Source organism: Arvicola amphibius, chromosome 4 (genome assembly GCF_903992535.2).
Source record: "Arvicola amphibius chromosome 4, mArvAmp1.2, whole genome shotgun sequence".
NCBI classification, from domain to species: Eukaryota; Metazoa; Chordata; class Mammalia; order Rodentia; family Cricetidae; genus Arvicola; species Arvicola amphibius.
In genome coordinates this window covers 13472854-13493781 of record NC_052050.1, presented here as the reverse complement: position 1 = coordinate 13493781, position 20928 = coordinate 13472854, and the positions used below count along the sequence as shown (strand labels likewise).

General features: G+C 44.5%; 1 protein-coding gene and 1 non-coding gene across 2 annotated transcripts in view; one reads left to right on the top strand and one right to left on the bottom strand.

Moving 5' to 3' along the window:
• Prkca (protein kinase C alpha) overlaps nucleotides 1-20928 on the bottom strand; it is a 393819-nt gene that overhangs the window by 105703 nt on the left and 267188 nt on the right. Inside the window, exons 4-5 of the mRNA XM_038326556.2 lie at nucleotides 8382-8493; nucleotides 4592-4720 (exon numbers count right to left, since the gene is read on the bottom strand). Coding sequence (XP_038182484.1) covers nucleotides 4592-4720; nucleotides 8382-8493 — 241 coding nt within the window. The remainder of the gene's footprint in view (nucleotides 1-4591; nucleotides 4721-8381; nucleotides 8494-20928) is intronic.
• Nucleotides 17137-17209, top strand: Trnak-cuu. The gene has a single exon. It is a non-coding gene; the product is annotated as a tRNA-Lys (tRNA).

The window sequence follows — 20928 nt, the reverse complement described above, 5'->3', positions numbered from 1 at the left end:
CACTGGGGTGAGACATCTCTGTGGTGTAGCTCTTTGGGTCACCCACACTCTTGTAAGTAAGTCCCATAAACTCATTGGTTTACCAAGATGGACTTGGTTAGAATGATTCTTTTGGTCTGTCATTGGTGCCCTGTCTGGGGTGGACAGACACGGTCTACAATTCTCCAGGAAAAGTCACAAGCAGATGCTAAGAGAACTGGAGTATCGCAGGGAGCTAAGGCTCATTGCTTGGGCTCTGTATTAAATGTACTAGGAGGAGGTGGAAGAACATGTGGACAGATTGATGTTTCAATCACACAACATGGCGGTCAGTCTCAGCACCCAGGAAGGAGAGACCTTGGCCCTAAACAGTGAGCGTCTTAAAGCCCCAAAGAAAGTTTAGAAGGGGAGGTCCATATGTGGCAAGGGGCCACAGGCCAGGAGAAGTGTATCCCATTGCCCACCCCATGAGAACTCAGGTTAGAACATCAATCTCCACGCTACATTAACAAACCAAAGTGTATGAGAAAATTACACTCTTCCTCAAATAATATATCTGTGGGAGAGACTTATTCCTGAAACAGCCAGGAAGCAGGTGGTATTTCTCCCTCATTTACTTACAACATTAAACTGAAAATTGCTTCTCACGAGGAATTTCTTTTATCATTCCATAACAAATAAAAAAAAAGATACAAGAATGTAGGAAAGCTTTTTAAATCTCCACGGATGGGCTAGGGGCAACTGTTCTGATACCAACCAGCACCACTGCCCAGAGGCAACCATATAAAAATATACCAAGGAAGAGGATGTCATTCCCAGAAATGTTGTGCCAATTTAGAAATTAAACTTACCTCTGATCTCAAAAGGGTGATTCCATCCCAAAGCGAGCTCCCACCAGGAGCTCCTAAGTTACTTTGGAAATTATTTTCAACCTGAGCAAATCCACACAGGTGAAATGGGGACTCAGCGAATCTAGCAATTAACACAGCTGCTCAGGGGTTCGGCTGAAATGCATTTTCTAAGAAGTTGCTTGCATTTGGACCCTAAGCTCTGCTCATTGTGCTTTATTGCTCATATGTGCGGTCTCATTAAAGCCACGCTAATTCCCACGTTCTATTTAACCCCTCCCTGCGAGCACTCTTCCCTCTACCTTTTGAACACTCACAGCGGTCTCTTTCAAAGGGTCTTTTCTTTCCCAGTCCCCTCCACATCCTGAGCTCTTGCCCGTAGTGTGCTATTTTGGAACCACATAATTTGGCAGTTAATGACACTTGGATTTGGCTTGCTCTTTAATCCTTCCACGTGGTCCCCTTTTCTCTCCTGGTTTTAAGTTCCATGTTAGGATTTTCAAGAGCGTCTAGGAGCATCTTGCTGAATGCAAGTTTGCAAAATATTTGTGGGTTTATTGTTTGTCCCAAAGGGAACTCTATTCAATAAGAGAAACTCCAGGGGGTCTCGGAGCCTAGGTGTGGGAAGGAAGAGCTGGAGTCTGGCCAATTCCATTACCTTCTTCTCTGTGGCTTAGGGCAATTTCCATCTCTCCTCCCCACACCCTGGCTCATCTTGAAGATGAGGGCAAGAATGGTTACCTCCCTGATGAGAGTGCCTGAGAAACCAACCAAACAAGGGACCTAATGTGCACGGTGCAAAGAAAGATGAGGTACACCCTGGGCACTGCAGAAGTGGTAGCTGCTGTTAGCTGTTGTTTCCTCAGGACAAACCGTTGCCTGAACCATGCACCAAGGAGGGGGGATGGGGGAGGGGGGAGTGGTAGGGCAGATCACCTGTCCCGAGAAGGACTGCTTAGCTTGGCATTCTCCATGATACTTTGGCATGCCAAAAAAAATGTGGGTTGGATGTCTTCTCTTTGAGTCTGTCTAATAACTCTAACTGGAAGTGGTGGCACACACCTGTATAGCCGCACTTAGGAGGCAGAGGCAGGAAGATAGATGGAGGCCAGCCTGGGCTACATAGTGAAATCTTGTCACAACACCCCGCCCCCCACTGCAAGGTTGTGAAATGTGTTTGTCTAACATATGCAAGGTTCTATGTTTGCTCCCCAGTGCTGCCAAAATAATAACATGATTTTCAAGATATTATTACTAATTAGCTATTTACTTGAGCTCTACATTCTGAATTTAGGGTTGTATTTCCTTTACATAAATAACTGAATCTTAATTTACTTTGTTTTGGTTTTATGGAGTCATGCATTTTCAGCAAGTGATCTCCCACTGAGCTATATTCAGTAACTATCTTAGAAATAGATTCCCATTCTTATCGGTACTATAAAAGTACTATTAAAGCATTTACAGTTCCCATTTCCGGGAGCAAGCTACTAAATTTCCTTGTACCTCAATTTCTCCATTTCTAAAGCAAGGATCATAATGCAAATTTCCTCACAGGTTTAAGTTAGACACAGAAAATACTTAGAAAGTAGCTGGCCTTTTGAAAAAGTTGCATGGGAACCTATTACTGTAGAAACTTCTTAAAATACAAACATATATAAAAGGAGTTTAATGGAGTTTTTCTATGGTGGGGGCATAAAACTCTATCTACAAACCATATGTTATCAAATAAAACCTACAGCATCTCTTTCTGAGTTACTAGTCTCATAACCCTGCCCAAACATTACAAGCTATTTCAGTGTTCTGGGTTACTCTCCAGAATTTGGTGGTAAGACTCTACTGTGGAAGACAGCACACACCCAAGACAAAGAACATGAGAAATCTAGTTGGTACTCAGCTGGAACTTTCACCCCTACTAGGCAGTGGGCATAGTGATGGAAGGTACTGTGCAGGTTACCAGTCTCACCCAGCGGTGAACATTGCAAACTGCAATAACCTGTCTGGAGAGAAGATATATACCCACCCGTGCAACAGTGGCACCATGGTTATGGGAACAACCAACTACGTTTTAGTTTCTATTGGACTTAAGGCCCACTCTGTGAGATGGAACCTATACCCAACACTGTCAATGAGACTAAGAATCTGAGGCCATACAGATTTGAGGATATAAGGAGAAAACTTTCTACTATTATTCTGCTAAATGTACATAGTAATAAAATGACTCCTAATGACCTATTGCTATACTTATAGATCAGTGCATTGGTCAACACTCATCAGAGGAGATTTTTCTTGCAGTAGATGGCAGCTAACACAGAAACTCACAACTCTTGGCCCCACTTCTCCCATAGGTAGAATGACAACTTTGGTGACAGTATCGGCTTCATAGAAGGGAAGAACAGGTGAAAGTGTTTGTCTTAAAAATACCCTTTATGAGGATATCCAGAATAACACCTCAAAATTCTTTAACTTCTTTGCAAAAATTCTTTAACTTGATAGGACAGTTCTGGGAAGATAATGTGCTTATATTTCAAAGAAAGAAAGAAAAAAAAAAACAGCTAAAAACAACCAACCAGTCAACCAACTGATCAACCAACCGAACAAACAACCAACAAACAAAATTCTCTCCAAACTCTGAAGACTTTGCCAAAGTAAAACTTTCTCTGAATTCTTTCCACTTTCTTCTTTCCTTAAACAGATCTTTCCTGTGTCTTTTGTTTATCACATATTCTTATGTGTATAGGTAAATAATTAAAGTCAGTCTTTCCAACACTTATGAAAGCCTAAAAGCCATAAATACAAATGAAAATATAAACCCTTCCTGATAAAATGATGAGGGGAAATGAACAAGCTTACGGTCACTCTACCAGGGAGCCCCAAGAGCAAGTGCACAGACTGTTCTCTGAGAGTTAAATCATAAGTTGACATGGAGGGCTGGGCTTTAGCTCAGTGGGAAATCACTTGACTAGCAAACACAAGGCCCTGGATTCAGTCCCCAGGATAGCATGGAGAGGCTGGGACATGTTGAAGACACAGATAGGTCCTAGGTCACCAAGATACCGAGATAGACCAAAGTGGGTCTGGAAAAACCAGAAGGAAATTCTGACTGTGTCAGGGTTCATACAGATACAGGAAGGAGTGTTACAGTCCATGGATAGGAACTCCACACCATGGCTGGGCTGCTGGTTGAGGATGCGTACGATGTGACAATTAGAGGCTGAGGGTTTAGAGGCAAATAGTTCTTTTCTGGTTTCCCGCTTACTAATTCTGCAATGCCGCAAGCTCTCCAACCCCTGCTCCTTGTCTGGAAAATGAGGCTAAGAATCAAGTGTAGAGAGAAGTAAATACCACACATGACGTTTCTGATGTCATACCTGACATAGAGGAAGCACATGCGAGACTCTGAGTGGCTGCACTATTTCTGAGAGGGATTTTTCAGGTCATAACAGCCCAAGGCCACCGAGTATCTAGATCCTCCACCTATCTGTCTTCCCTGGCCCATTTCTGGTCTTACCAATAGCAGTTTAACCAGTTGGTTGTCCTGTACCAGGCATGGCAGGAAGAAAATGGTGACCATGCCATCAGAACACCCAGGTCTGCAGGTTGGCTTAGACTTCGCACAACATTTGAGTATTTGGAAATCCTTGTGTGCAGAGGATTCTCATAGGGCGTATTATTAACTAGTGGTAAATGCCCCAGAGCTTAGAGTCACCTGCTTTGCCATCACCTTGACCTTTGCCCAGCAGCGATTCTCCTGGATGGTGCCTTACCCGTGACGTGGAGCTTTTCATCAGTGACTTCGGCCTTCAGATAAATCCGCCCCCTCTTCTCTGTGTGATCCATTCCGCAGAGGCTGGGGACGTTGATCACACACTGCTTGTGAACATTCATGTCGCAGGCTGTGAATCAAGAAAGCAAAGGGTCAGGCTGGCCATCTGGGCTCACATCATTGCCTCCATGTTTTGGTGCCTGAGCAGAAGTGGGAATGATTCGCCCCTAAGGTGATACCTTGCTATAATGTTTCTGGTGATACGAACAGTTAACAGATGTCCCTTCCTGCACAGGCTTCCTCTTGTGAGTGACGACACCCTAAAATACCCATCTCAGATTTATTCAGTCTTTACCACAGCAAAAGAACCCAAGTTGCTCTTCTGTGGCCTTTTCAAATTGTTAACAAATCTACACAGGTGATGTGTACAGAGACGAGACTAACTACCTAATAGTTTACGCACACACAGGTATACAACGCACAAATTTATAACAGAGGATACTTTTTACATCTTTTGTCAGAGAATTCCTTCTGCCTGTCTGAGATGGCCATCAAGAAAGTGACAATCTGTGGGCTGAGCCTAGGGAATCCCCAAAACACTTCTTCTCCTCAAGTAACTTGGTATTTTTGAGAAGGTGTAGGTATGTTGCCTTTAAAAAAAAAAGGAACTTATGTTTGATATTTTAAACCTGTCTTCAAATATTTAAATATTAATCCAAGTAAAACAAATACATGCCTGGCATAAGCCATTCCTTAGGCTGACATTATGTAGGCGAGACAGGAGGAGGATATAAAAAGATCAGTCTTATTTCTGTGAACCAAAGAAACCCTGAGAAGGAACCCCAGGGTTGACTACAAACGCGCGCGGGGCTGTGTAGGTGTGCCGGCCCCGCCCTCCTGGTACCTCGGGCTTCCTGGAAACCTCATCCACTCTCCCTGGGATGTTAACAGGCTTAACCTGCAATCTTCAAGGCAGGGCCTGACTACCCCTTTCCTTCTCTGTGTGTAATCCCAACATGGCAATCTCTCTCTCTCTCTCTCATTTTTAAAAAGAAGTCATAAATATTTGCTGCAATTAAACACTGAAAACTGGGTAATGACACAGCAAGGAAAGAGCAAGCAGTGGCTTCACAGAGGCAGAGTCCCTTAGGCTTCTGTCCACAAAGCTCTCTCGCTTAGCCAAGAAGACCCTTGAGAAGCTGTGTTAGTTGTGTCCCTTGGGTTAACTAAGCCCTAGCCATCTTCAGGTTCCTCGGCACAAGATGAAATTTAGGGATGATAAATGAAATTTAGGGCCTTGGGAAGAATATGGGTAACCAGGAGGGTGTGTGTGGGGTGAACAAACTCTGGGGCGGTGCTCTGGTTTTGGCTCTACCCGAACTCGCTTCTCTGCCTCGGGAAGCTCCTTTGCACCCTCTGATCCCATTTCTCACCCTACAGATTAAATGGCTGGCTGACACAAGTAGCAGCTAGCTGTTCCCCCACCAAGTGGAACTGTGCACAGACTCCAGTCAGACAACAGGCAGGGATGTGCGTAGGAATGGCTATATTTCTGCTAAGGTAGGTTGGGCTCCTGATGCCATTAGTTCATTCTCTTCCTTTCCGGAAGGACCCTGGATGCCCCAAAGTCCAAGAAAAAAAGAACTAACAACAACAACAACAAACAAACAAACAAACAAAACAAACAACAAAAACAATTGTTTGGGTCAGTTTAGTCCATGTTTTTCAAACAAAATCTAAAGCTGAATCCTAATATGTAAAACCCCAATGCTATTGTCAAAAATGTATTTACTAAATTCAGATTTATACAGTTTATTTATTACAAAGACATTCAAGGGTAACCAAGACACAAAACTCTAGAACAGGTGGTTTGGGAGGCTAATTAATGTCTGCCATGATGGAAATGGCTCTCCCAAAATTTGTGTGCTGGGAATTTCAGTCTCCAAATTCATAATAATAGCAGTTGTAGGTGGGGCCTTTGGGAGGTAAGTATTCTATATGAGGTCATGAGGGTGATTGCCAGGGGTCCCATGGTGGCGTTATGACTTTATAAACAGAAGAGAGGTCTCAGGTAGCATCCTAGTCTAGCTTTCCCTGCTGGTGCCTTGTCCTTGGATCTCAGCCCCCAGAGTTCTGAGACCGAATGGACCTCTACTCCTCATAAGGCACCCGTGTCAGACATTTTGATACAGCAGCAGAGACCATCTCAGGCAACTCATCTGCTTCCACTTCATGTAAAAGTGACACAGCACCCAGGATCCTTGCTCCATCCAGAAGAGAATATGCCAGAGGGAACAGTATGGAAGAGCACACCTCCTCAGTCAGCAAACCTCTCCGTGGAATGTGTATGATGGGGGGAAGGGGGCGGAAATCTGATGGCAAGTTCTACCTCTTGAGTGGGGCCGGCAATATAAACGTCTCAGCCTTACTAAATCTGTCAAGGTTGATATGTATATAACACATGAGAGTGTCTATTTTTGCTCCATGTTTCTTAACATTTATTAATTGTGCTGGTGTGTGTGTACAGGTCAGAGGATAATCTGTAGGAATCTGTTCTTTCCTTCGATCATGTGGATTTCAGAGATTGACGCCAGGTTGTCAGGCTTGAATGCAAGCATCCTCACCCACTGGACCGTATCTCCAGCCCTGCTCCAAGTTTTAAAATAGCTAAAAATATCCTTACAAATGTACTTAGGATTACCGTTTTTAGAAACACTGAAGATGATGAAAATGATGCGTTTGGAATCTGAGGGTTTCTTGAAACACAGAAGCTGCTGGCCTGGATGATGGGGCCATTAGTCTGTGCAGCTGGGTAACCCGAACAAACCCTGGGCTTGGAGAGACTCTCCATGACTCTAATGTTCACACATCCCAACTTATGCAAAACACTGTATTTACTCCATGCAGGATGCAAAGCTTGGTGGTCAGTCTAGTCTTTAGGAATATATGAGAACCTGCTGGTGTTTTGTTAACACTTATTAATATGGGCTTAGTAGCTGCCTTTTCATGCCCTGGAAGTATACATTTTTATTCAAGCATCTAGCACAGGTAAATTTGTTGCTTGAGAATTAGCAACACAGAAAGTTTCTGAGGTTATTTGTCTTGCCTTTTGGTACTGGATAAGGATGTACACAGGACTGAGGAGGAGGGAGAGGAGGAGGAGAGGGAAACGGCCTCCTGTCCCCCATGCCAGAGGACCTCTGTGGTGTCAGACATACCTAGATGCTGTAGAATCCCCCAGTCTGTCCACGGGCTAGGGTGAGTGAGCTCAGGAAGCTACCCTGCTTCTCATCTTCACTTTATAGCTTTAGTTTTAAGGAGAAGCCTGCTGGATTTTTCCACAGTCCACCCACTAATTAGAGACATAGGAAGATAATGACTATAGTTGCTTAGCTTATTTTGAAGCCAACCAAATGTGGAATCTGGAGGTGGGGAGTTTTCTGTGGGGTTTGACGAGCCTGCATTTTACAGCGACTGAAGATTTCTACCACACAGACACAGAAAGACAGACGGACAGACACATACACACTGAAAAAGTGACAGTACCCGTTAACTTCATTTATAAACTAGATAACTTTGTGTGGGGGGGAGCTCATAATTAGACAAGTAAGTCGTTTTAATAAACCAGAACCCGGAGCAGAGAGCAAGTCATCACTTCTTGAGCCTGGTCTTTATCTGAACCAGTTCTCTCTGTCGGTGAGCTGCTGTGGAGGGGTTTCTGAAACCCTGGCACTGAGCAGACCTGAGCAGGGGCTGCGGATCCTGGCCACCTACTGGGAGGGAGAACTTACTGTCGCACTTCATCCCCTGGTGGATGAGTCCATAGAGCAGGGAGCCGCAGTGGTCACAGAAGGTGGGGCTTCCGTAAGTGTGGATCTTGAACTTGTGCTTGCTCCTGGGGTCCTGCGGGGAGAACAACAACATCCGTTTTAGGTCTGAAAGGGCTGTAGCTTTGGTTAAGCCAAGCTCAGGCCCTAGTTTCATTGCAGTTTGACTAGTTCCAGACTGTGTATTGTTCCCTAGGGTCAGACGTACATGGTGTGTGTGTGTGTGTGTGTGTGTGTGTGTGTGTGTGTCTTTTGACATATCACATTTTAAGATAGCAGATACCCATGTTCCCTCATTTTGAAGTGTATAATTTATATCTAGCCAATGACAACGTTTCCATGAAAGCCGTCACTTGAAGCTCACCATCATCAAGGTCTGGAAGGGGGCATGCTCAGAGCCTCAAACCATTCCTACACCTGTCCCCCCAACACCTAGCAGGGCTGTGGCACAGAAGAGGCAAAGTGCCTGCTGTCCTTGTGAGGCTGAGCTGAGTGACCTGAGATCTGGATCCTTCGGGAACTCTCTTGTCTTCCAGAATCCTGATGGGCTGTGGAATCAGACACACCCTGAGATGAACAGGACCTACCTCTTGACTGTGTGCTATTTTCGGAGAGTCTGTGTATTTGTCTGGGGGAAATGTCAGTGGTTAGAAGAAAACCGGAAACTCACTGGGGTAGCCCTTCCCCAAGCATAGCTGCAGGCCCATTGCTCTCTCTAGCAGACTAAACAAAGTGTGAGGGTGCAAGCAGAACGTTGTTCTTGTAGGGTCCTGTTCTTTGGCTCACAGACAGATGAACTGGAATTATACACAGCCTGCCATAGTGAGCCAGGGGCCTGGATTCTCATACTCCTCAGAAGCATGACTTGGGACAAATGGCTTGTTCTTCCTGCCTCATCTGCACTGGGAAGTCAGTTTCACCTAACTTATGTGGCTATAAAAAGGACAAAACAAGCCAAACTTTGTGAATTGGTTAGGAGAACAACCTAGTAGCAGGCTGTCCAGTGCATCAGGGTGAGTATGCACAGGACAGAGAAAAAAATTCTAGCTGATGGTTCTAACTTCTTTCTTTCTTTCTTTCTTTCTTTCTTTCTTTCTTTCTTTCTTTTTCTTTCTTTCTTTCTCTCTCCCTCTCTCTCCCTCTCTCTCTCCCTCTCTTCCTTCTTCTCCTTCTCCTTCTTCTCCTCTTCTTCTTCTTCCTCCTCCTCCTCCTCCTCTTCCTTCCTCTTCTTCTCCTCCTCCTCCCCTCCCCCACAATGTAACCCAGGTTGGTCTTGAACTTTCAATCCTCCTTTCTCAGTACTTTTCAACTCTGCAGTGTTGGAATTAAAGATTCATAACACCAACTCAGTCCCCAGCTCCTTCAAGGAGAGGAGTGAGCAAAAAGATCTTTGTGTGCTGTTTGAATTGCAATCCAATGCCACACTCAATATGCAATACAAGGCCCCACCCTCATGAAACACTATGAGAGCCCAAAGGGCAAAGTATGGGAGGAATAGGAAACGGGACTCCCAGGAGGATACAGTAAGCCTGGATTCTCCTGGAGGCAAGTGTTGCTCACATGCAAAGAGCCACCAAGGAAGACATGCTAAGCTTTTGACTTTCGAAGGCACCCCGGCACCATAGGTCTAACAGATTCTAAAGGTGAGTTTGGTTTTATAAGAGTCGTCTTTTGCTTGGCTTTGGAACCCAGAACCCAAGCTAAACATATCCCAAACGAACAGTTATGATTACCTTTTAGAGGCATAGGTTGGAAAATTCTGGAATGTTTCAATCATGCAGAAAAAAATGTAAAGGACAGCAAGCCAAACACTCACAGATGTGTCCACTACATGCGGTAAAGGCGAGCAAGTCTCCTTGTCCCTCATTGTAATATTGCTACCTTCACTTTAAAGAGATGGTGATGACCCCCTCCCCAGAGCAACACCATAGATGTTGCACTGGGATCTGACCCCGATTCTTACTATGTAAGCTTTCAGACGTCTGCCCAGAATGAGGAGCTGGTTCTTGTCATCTTTTGGACTTCTAGAGCTATACCTGCTTTTGTTTTGAGGGAGAGGTACAGATATACCACTTGTTTTGTAAACCAAATATTCTTGTAATGCAGTCATGCTCCTTCAGTGACATGGGTTCTGTGGCTACAGTGGCAGAGCTGAATACTTGTGGCAAAGAGGGAAGGGACCACAAAGCCAAGCATGTTCATTACCTAACTTTCATAAGAAACGTTTGCCCACCCTAGCTTTAGGGCAACGGGTTTCACATAGCAGAGTATCAGCCACAGCAATCACAGATACGGTGCCTAGATGCTCCCGTAATCAGAAACCCCGGGCAGGGGCTCCCATCATGGTCCTTCCCTTCTTCTCTTCCCCTCCCACTGTTTTTGAATACAGAACTTCACTCTACAGCACAGGCTGGCCTCAAACACAAACCCTTTTGTTAGCTTGCTGAGTAGTGAGATTGTAGGTACATGGCCGCTTGCTCTGGTCTCCTCTGGTCTTTAACAGAGCCTGGCAGATTATCCCAAGTTTAGAAGACTTTGATCACTGTTTTGTAGGCAGTAGGGCCTGACAGCAGCAGCTGAATACATGTGTTAATGACCAAATACTATTTTATCCTAAAATTAATTAATTAATTTGTGTGTGTGTGTGTGTGTGTGTGTGTGTGTGTATGTGTGCGCATGTGCGTGCACGCCTGTGTACGTCACCTTGTGTGACGGTCAGAGGACAACTCCTGGGAGTTGGTTCTCTCCTTCCACCATGTGATTTCCAGGGATCAAACTCCAGTCATTAAGCATAGAAGCAAGTACCTTATCTACCAAGTCACTGGCTCATGATTAGTCATACTTATGAAGCAACCCGCTATCTGGCCTTCTAAAGGCCCCTTTCGGGTTATCAAATACCTCATGTCCTTGTGGGAATATTTTCCCTAGCTAGTAATGGCTCTGAAGTTGGAGTGAAGAGCAGACTCTGATATTAGAGGAGCCGATCAGTTTCTCTGATGTCTGAGGCGTGGGGCAGAATGCTGCAGGATCAGGCCAGCATCAGCACCAATTAGCTGGACCCGCGTTGACAGTGAAGGTTGTGTCCTACAATGTGGAGGGCAAAGAAGAAAGCAGCCAGGTCCCCTGCAGAAATGTGGCATCAACAACTGACAGAAAATCAAGAGTGGCGGCTCACTCCGAACCCTCTGGAGGATGCACAGGGCAGTTAGCCCTGGGGTAGCTGTCCTGAGCTGACTGTCACACAGATTTTTGTTGACGTGCACATGGGCAGTGGGCCTCACTTTCTTACTCATCCAACACCCAGTGGTACCTCCAGGTTCGAACTGCTGGGAGACATAGAAAGAGGGGAAGCCGTCACTTCCACTTCTTGTGTATGTGACTGGAGAGCCACCAAGTCCCAGAGTCCTTCATGCCCAAAGTACGTGTGTGACCCTGAATCCCACTTATGAATTATAATGGCCATATGTGCTCCTGTTAACTCCGTCAGTGTAAGATCATAAGCGAAGGGTTTGCAACCTGATAGGAGCTGGACAAACGTAAGAGGCTGTCAGTGTATTAGCCATAGAAGTAAACTTCACGCAGTCCAAGGTTTCTCTAAAATACTTAAGTGGGTGGGCTGCAATGGATGCATCCGGAGAGAGGGGTGATTCCAGCCGTCACTGGAGGTCAGGATGGAAACGAGCAGGGCATGTTTCTTAGTTCTGCTTCCTGAACTCTGTGTCTGGTCCTCCCAGGAAGTTCCTTGGCTCTTGCCCCATATGGTGAATTTGAAACTGTTTGGTGGTCCAGATTACCCCAAGCACAGTCGCAGCTTAAAGGTCAAGATGATATTGCCTGCTCAGAAGAAGAGGAAGGCAGGAGCATGGAAACTCACCCAGTGTGATGAATCCCACCAGGTCTGATAGGAGAAAATACCTTGCTACTTCAATGGGACTTACCACGCTCACGGAAAGCTGCCAGAGCAGAAACTCTCCCAGCTGCCTGATTTCTGCCACAGCCACTGGTGGACAATGCCTTTGCCTTCTCTGGGTCTCAGTTTCCTCATCTAGATCCTGGACTATGGGGACTAGGGTTCTAAATGAGGTTGACAGAGCCCTGATCTTGCCAGGAGGTGCCCCGTGCCACTGAGGGTGGAGAAGGAAAGAAGGGAGGAGAGGCGGCTGCTAAAATTAAAGTTGGGAACAACTGTACTAGATGGTCTCCTCAACACTGTCTTGATATTTAGGAAAAGAAAACACCAACAAAACCCTTTTTATTTTGAAATCATTTAAGACTCACAAGAATTTGCAAAACTAGTACAGCCTGTTCCCGTATGCTCTTCCCCCAGCTTCCCCCAGTGAGAAGAGCTTACATAACTATAGCAGAGCAGGGACTCCGCTGCCGCCCTGCCGCCGGCTGACTGCAGGCGTCCTGGGGTCTCTAGATTTTCTGTGCATGATGATAACAAAAGGACTTTCATTGTACAATGTATGAATTAAATATACCGTGTGCTCGGTAGGGAATACAGGCCTGTTTGCTGAGCAAATATCATGAACTTGGGTAGATCAACAGCCGAGGAACATCTGCCACCTGCCCATGAGATTCGTAATCACTGGAACGCACATGAAGGGGTTGGGGAGGGTGACTCCAGAGATCTATCCAAAAGTGGGAGTGGAAAGTTTCTCTCTAAGTGAAGGAAACACACACTGTGCCTCAACCTCCGTGGCCAGTTTTCTGGAACAAAGTCATTTTGAGTCACTGGCTGACTGAGGGCTCAGCCAAGTGTGCAGCCAGCATGGGTCACGGGGAGATTGAAAATCGCTGGGCATCCAGGTGGAGAGGCACCAGTCACAGAGGGGGCTGAAGCCTGAGTGTGCTTCCGTCTAAGTGTCGAAGGTCCTTGGGTCCTGAGCGGCTTAGGGACTCTCTGTCACATCCGTAAGCCCTGGCTTACTTTCACCTGGCAATAGCACCCAATGTATCTCACCTATGTCTTTGATTGTGATGGCTCCCAATGGCTATAGATACCTGATTCTACCTGTGGTCGCTGACACAAGGGGTAGTGAGAAAGACCACTGTTTCCTTTCAGAGGAGACACACACACACACACACCAACACACACACACACACACCAACACACACACACCAACACACACACACACACACACACCAACACACACACTCACACACACACCAACACACACACACTCACACACACACCAACACACACACACACCAACACACACACACACACCAACACACACACACTCACACACACACACACACACACACACACACACACACACACACCAATCTCAAACAGGAAAGAGAACCCCAAACTGACACTGCTAAATTAGTAACTGTGACAGAAGCAAGGCGGAATATTAAGTTTTAAGTATGAACTTTATCTCTGAGCTCTCTGGGAGGCAAGGTGAGAAGGCAAAAATGAACAGTGGAGGGTTCTAGAGAAGAGGTTCTGAACCTTCCTAATGCTGTGACCCTTTAACACGCTTCCTTATGTTGTAGTGACCCCAACCATAAATTTATTTTCGTTGCTACTTCATAACTGAAGTTTTGCTACTGTTATGAATTGTAATGTAAATATCTAATATGCACGATATTAGTGAATGAGTCATTCGATGCCCTCCTCAAGGGGTTTTGATCCACAGGTCAAGAACTGCTGTTCTAGAGAAAGCCATCCCATGTGGTAAGCTGTGGTAAGCTTCACAGCACACAAAGAATGATCTGTTAAAGAGTAAACTCCTCTATGACCAGGTTAACATCCTTTCCCTCTAGTGAAACACGGTAAATGTTCCCTTTAACTTCTTGAGGCAGCCTCTGCTTGAAGGGAGTATAAAATCTGCTGCCCTGCATCACAGGCCCGATATTACGTTATAATAGACCAGGCACATGCTTGTCACATCTGCTGCATGGGTGACTGCATCAAAACGGAGGCTTCGAGTACACTGCTTCTCATCAGCACAAATGAAATCTCACTCACAAATCTAAATCTGGATTTCTTTCCAAAAAAAAAAAAAAACAACCAATGGGAGAAAAAAAAATGCAAGTTCTATTGAAAGCATCTGTTAGCCTGTATCTTATTTCTTAGTTCTAAAATATAGTAACTCAATCAGTTTTCCCTGGAAAGCTTTCTCAACATCCCTATGAAGATGTTTCCAAGACTCCCTCCTTCTCATCATCATCATCATCGTCATCATCATCATCACCAGCATCTCATCATCATCACCATCTCTGAAAATCGGTTAAAAACAAGCCCTTAGTTCTGTACACCACGGATTTTGATGCTGATGGAGATTCGGACTTCCTAGATTCTTCCTTGCTGGACTCTATGGCTGTACTGAAGATAGTGAGTTTGTAATCTCACTCTTCAAGGATAGAGAGTGATCCAGCCGTGGGCAGAGCAAAGTCTCTGAAGGAGCTGCAGGAGGCAGGCAGCTGTTAAGGATGGACATGAGGACAGCCTATGCCAGCAGGTATTTCACATGTCCTTGCCATCTGATGAGTAAGGAAGACAAGCTTTCGGCTGGGGTGCACGTGTGTGATCCCAGCCTGCATTTTCTACCCATCTCCGAATTCCTCCCACGTGCCCTGGAGGTTTCTCAGAGAACCCAAATGCCTGTCCTTGAAGGCCTCAGGGTCAGGCTTTCTGAGTTTCTGGGCAAGGCTGTTTTTAATCCTGTGCAGCTCCTCCAAGCTGCTTCCTCTAAATACCAAGGAAAATTCCTTGCTCTCACCATCTGATGCATTCTCATGAATCATACTTGGAAGCCGGGCTTGGGTCTAAATGTCACCCGCATGCTGACTACATAAGAAACACCAAATACACTGCTCCAAGGGTAAAGTTGGCATCATTACTGTGATCTGAAATTTCTTAGGAAGTTGGGTTTTTTTTTCTTTTTTTTAACTCCATGAGATAAGACAAAACAAAACAAAACAAAACCCAAAAACTTATTAAAAAAATTGTTTTGTAACAAAAACTGCAGGTATTACCAAAGCCCTGGTTACTTTTGTAATCATTGCATTCTGTCTTCAATCCAAAGCCTTTCTCAGAGGCTGGATCCCTCTCCATGGGAAGTGTAGAATGCACAGTGCTGCTTAGGGGTATAGCTCAGGGGTAAAGTTCTTGCCCCCAGCACTCCAGGGCTGATCCCCTGGAGTTCAAGATCAACCTTAGCTATATAGCAAATCTGAGACCCATCTGGGATCATGAGACTTGGTTGTAAGCAAAACAAAACTAAACAAAAACAAGGCTTTGTCGTTGACCAGGCTGTTCTTGCTGTCGCCGTCGCCTACTTATGAAAGAACTCTCCCCGTCTGGTGGCAGGGATTCATTTTGGTTTTGCAAAGTGGTCACATCTTATTTGGATGAGTAACAGTTATCTTTAAAATAAATTTAAAAATTCGTTTTAGATTTAGCTTTATGGTTAGGAGTATTTTGCCTGCATGTATGTATGTATGCCACATGCATGCTTGGTGCCTGTGGATATCAGAGGAGGGCATTGGATTTCCCAGAACTGGAATTACTGATGGTCATGAACCATCATACCATATGGGTGCTGGGAACTTATGGGAATTGAACCCAGGTCCTCTGCAAGGGCAGCAAGCACTAACCACTCAGCCATCTTTCCAGCCCCAAATACTAGGTATCCTTACAGCTGGGCTAACTTGTCAAACTAAGCTTCATTGGTAGGATTCTTAAGATTCTTTGCTCAGTTGTGCAAGGTGCTTTCACCAAACTTGAATCCACCAAGTCTTTAAAATCCAGATAATTCCCCCCCTGTAAGGCAACTAACTATAAATAAATTGCAATATACCTACAGTATTGAACACCATGTAACAGTTAAAGCAAATTAGCTAGCTCTTTCTGTAACAACATGAACTGAGCACCAAGAGCTATCTTCTCATGAAAAGAGCAAGTCACAGAGTCAAACACGGGCTAGAATGACATTTATGTCAAAACTAGACGTGAACATGACCCTTCCTCCAGAGAACAAGGGCACGGCTTTTGTATGGTTAGATTGGGAAGGGAAATGCCTCCAGGAAGTGTAGGGACAGATAGGTTCAGAGACGGAAGTGAAAAGGCACTTGGACATTTTCCGAGAAGACATAGGGAAAAAATGAATCCATACATTTCCCTTGTATCCAAATTACGGTGAAGTCCCACGGAACACATCTGTTTACATTTCATCGGGCTCATGAGATGTCATTTTCTCGTTAGAGAAACTGAGGCTCACTTATCAGATCTGATAACGAGTGGAGACCGCCTGCAGTTTCTTAAGCAACCTACCAAGGAGGTACCTACATGGGATAACCAGGGGAGCATTCAGCAGCACAGTCTGTATCTGTGAAAAGTGATGTCACGACATTCGAGAGCAGGCTCAGAGGTGGAGAACACTCGCTGTTCTCCCAGAGGATCTGTGCTCGGTTCTCAGTGCCCATGTCAGGAATTTCACAATGACCTGTAACTCTAGTTCCATGAGATCTGACACTCTCTTCTGGCCTTGCAAACACCCACATGCATGTGCACATACCCCACAGACACATTAAAAGAAAACAGCCCAACAATTCTTGAAAAAATGGCATCGTATGGCTTACGTCTTCCTAGCTTGCATAGTGTATGCCCACACCATTTTCAGACATTGATATATGCATGTATGTCAATGTCCTATTGTAGTGTGGAGCGGTGGGCCTGCTTTTCATCCCGCCCTACCCCGGGGCCGCCCGGCTAGCTCAGTAGGTAGAGCATGAGACTCTTAATCTCAGGGTCGTGGGTTTGAGCCCCACGTTGGGCGGCCAAGAGCCGGGCGGTGGGAAGCGGCCCGCAGCTATCACTACATCCTATGTACTATAAAGTTCAGATTAGATTACCAAAGAATCATTGACAGTTTATGGAACTCTAATATTAAAGTATGTTTTAAATGTGAAAATAATTACAAAATAAATCCGAAGGACTAATCACTTGTAAATAATCATACTTGCCGGGCAGTGGTGGCACTTGCCTCAGGAGACAGAGGCAGGCAGATCTCTGAGTTCTGAGTTGAGGCCAGCCTGGTCTACAGAGTGAGTTCCAGGAGAGCCAGGGCTATGCAGAGAAACCCTGTCTTGAAAAAACCAAACAAAACAGAAAAGAAGCATATTTTCTAGCTAGGCTTCTTTATTTCAGTTTAAAATTTGCTGGGTACCTGCTATGTGTCAGTGCATGCACCAAGGAGGAAAGACTCCAGTGGGATTCTTGTTAATTTATGCTGCACAAACAACTGCACCTAGATTCTACTAGCTAAACACAGCACTTATCTCTCTCCCCTTTGAGAGCTTCCTGATAGAGCCCCTGACAGGGTTAGACCCACATCTTCTGGCAGAAGAGAAAGAGAAAGGGAAATACTACTCAAAATCTCTTTCATCCCTCACCTAGAAATGGTGCCATCATTTCTCCTATTTGATTGGCCCAGGTAAGACACACAGCAGAGCTGGAGGTCAACGAAGCAGAGCATGTATAACTTCTTCCCCAAGTATGGCGGACAAAGATTTTGAACCATATCATTACCTGCAAAGAACCTCTGCAGGTTTATTCTCAACTTCCATTCTCAGTTAGCTGGCAGTGAGCAACTGAACGGGCTATGATCGCCAGCTTGGGTGCTGAAGGCCAACCAAAAACAGCCCTAAGCGGGTGATGCCAAGATAAACCACCCACCATTCGGATACCATGAGTGGGCATAGCAACAACAACCCATGTCCAAATAGCACTGGCTTACACCTCATTCACTTCTCACGCATCAACCAGTGGCTCCAGGGTAGGAGCAACTGCTTGCTGCTCATGGTGACTGGGGGGGGGGGGTTGGAGATGGGATGGGATGACCAAGGGAAGAAGGGACAAATGCTGTGTGGGCTGAACCACGCCCAGGGCAGAGGAAAAGTAGAACAGGAGAACAATGCAGGTGGCAGTTTCACTTTGGGCAAAGCCTGACTATGTGTGTGTGAGAGAGAGAGAGAGAGAGAGAGAGAGAGAGAGAGAAGAGAGAGAGGTTCTGTTTCCTGGAAGGAGGTAAATGTCACACAGCAGGACTCAGAATCCAGGCCTCTGACAGGTGAGGGAACAAAGGGAGGGGGGCCATGCAACATCACACATGCAGTTTTGCTTCCTTACACTATGATACTAGCAATTCATGGGAGATTTTTATTTAGAAAATAAATTAATTTTTTCTCATATTTCCATATTGAGTCCTCCGAGGAAAAATATCATTTATATACTATAATTATTTTTTCCATTTAGTTAAATATGTTGATCATTTTACCTAGGCTTATAATAAGCAATAAAACAGCAATTTTTATTAGGAAAGTATCATGTTAAAATGTCATTAACTTTTTAAAATTTGGAAATAGCTTTAGATTTGTAAGTTATAAGAACCATGTAGAGCAGAGGCTCTCAACCTTCCTAGTGCTGAGACCCTTTAATACAGCTCCTCGTTTTGTGGTGACCCTTAGCCATATAATCATTTTCATTGCTATTTCATAACTGTAATTTTGCTACTGTTATGAGTTGTAATGTAAATATCTGATACGTGACCCCTGTGAAAGGGTCATTCAGCCCCCAGGGGGTTTCGACCCACAGGTTGAGAACTGCTAGTGGAGAGTATTAACGGGATCCCCTGTTCTGATGTTCTCTAGTGTAGGAACAGAACCAGAAGCAGATGTTGGTGTAATGCTACAGACAGGCTTCGCTTGGACCATATCTCACTCATTCTGAGCATAGTTCCATGAGGCGTCATCGTATTCTTAAGATACAAGGCTGTCCATCACTAATTCCCATGTGCTTTTCTCTTCTAGTTATGTGTTCTCTACCCCTAACTCATGACAACCATGGTTCTGTTCACTATTGAAGTTTAATAGCATTTTTAGAAGCGCCAAATAATGTCCATTCTAATTCATTTGACTCCAATATTATGACTTGAAAATAAAATAAAATAGGAATACAGGAAGCATTAATTGCATAGACCCCAGCTAGCCCTCTGCAACTTGTGTCTTTAAAAATGTATGGCCATGTTTACAAGACTATCTGAGAATAAATCAGAGATAAATAGAAATATACTTACTCATGATTCTATCACTAAGATCCCATCATCTTTGCTAATCTACAGAAGACAGAGTCAGGTCATTGTGTGAGAAGCCCTGCCACTGATTCAGCGATGGTCAGGGACAAGTTTTGAAGCCTAATATTTTGTATTAGCAGTTAACGCTCCTGAGATTTGACACTTATTTTTGTCGCACATGTAAAGTAAATACTAGTTGCATGAAGGTTGCTTGTATGCTTTGCTAATAGTATTGGGTGGTTCCTCAGCAGCTGGGATTGATACATACAGAGGAGACAGAGGTGTAACCCTGTTTTTTTGGGACTGCAAAGTCCAAATGGGCAAGGTTCCATCTTTAGAAATGTCTGGCTACTTCCCCAATACTAACCTCCTTCTAACTACAAGAGATGCCGCTTCTTGGTAGTATCTGATATTTTTGGCTTTACCATCTTTTTAAAAAACTGTAAAGTTTAGGTAAAATATTAATTATTCTATTTTTTAAATTAAATTTCAATTGTTTAGTCATATACTCTTTTATATGGGCATACTATGTTCTTTGCAAAACATAGATAAAATTTTGCTAAATTTGACAAAGACATAGCTAAATTGAGAGAAACTATAAATTAACATTTTGGTATATTTAATTTAACAAAAACATCAGAGACAAGAACAGTGGGTAGAGCATTTCTGAGCAATCATACTTAGTAGACTGGCCTGGGTTTTTCTTAACCTAACAGTTCAAATAAAGCTGTTTCTGTCACTATAACACGATGTCCCATCTAACTAGGTACTATTTTGTGTACAGACGTACTCTGATTGATTCAGTCAACCTCCAACCCCCACACATTTAGGTTACTTCCAAATATTCACATTTTAAACATCAAGACCAACAGGATTTATAGTCAGACCCTGGCAGCTCCTTGGGAGAAAAGACAGAAGTGGAAATCTCAGGCCAAAGAGATGAAGACATAAACTATTAGATCCGAGTTCCCGTGTGTGGGAAGAGGCTGTGGTTCCGACCTGGCTGCTTTGTTTGAGCCAGATGGGTGCCAAGCCCTGTGAGTAAGCTTAAGAGTTAAGCCTCTTCTGTGTGAGCTCAAATGATAGGTGAGCTCATGGGTTTCCAGGCCAGGCTTCCCAGTGTGCTTAGTGACCACTCATGCTGTCAGGAGACAGTTCCTCCTCCCCATCTGTAGCAAGTTCCTGACTCTTCATGAGGAGATCTGGTTTTTTCTAGGGATATGGTCTTGTGCCAAGGAGAGTGCTCTGACGCTGGGCTACATCCCCAGAGTCCAATTTTTTTAAATTTCACCTGACATTTTATTTTATTATGTCATTTTTGAGGCAGGTCTTGAATGGAGCCCTGAATAGCCTTGAGCTAGCTCTGTAGACCAGGTGGGCTTTGAACATGCAGCAATCCTCTTGCCTCTGCCTTCCAAGTGCTG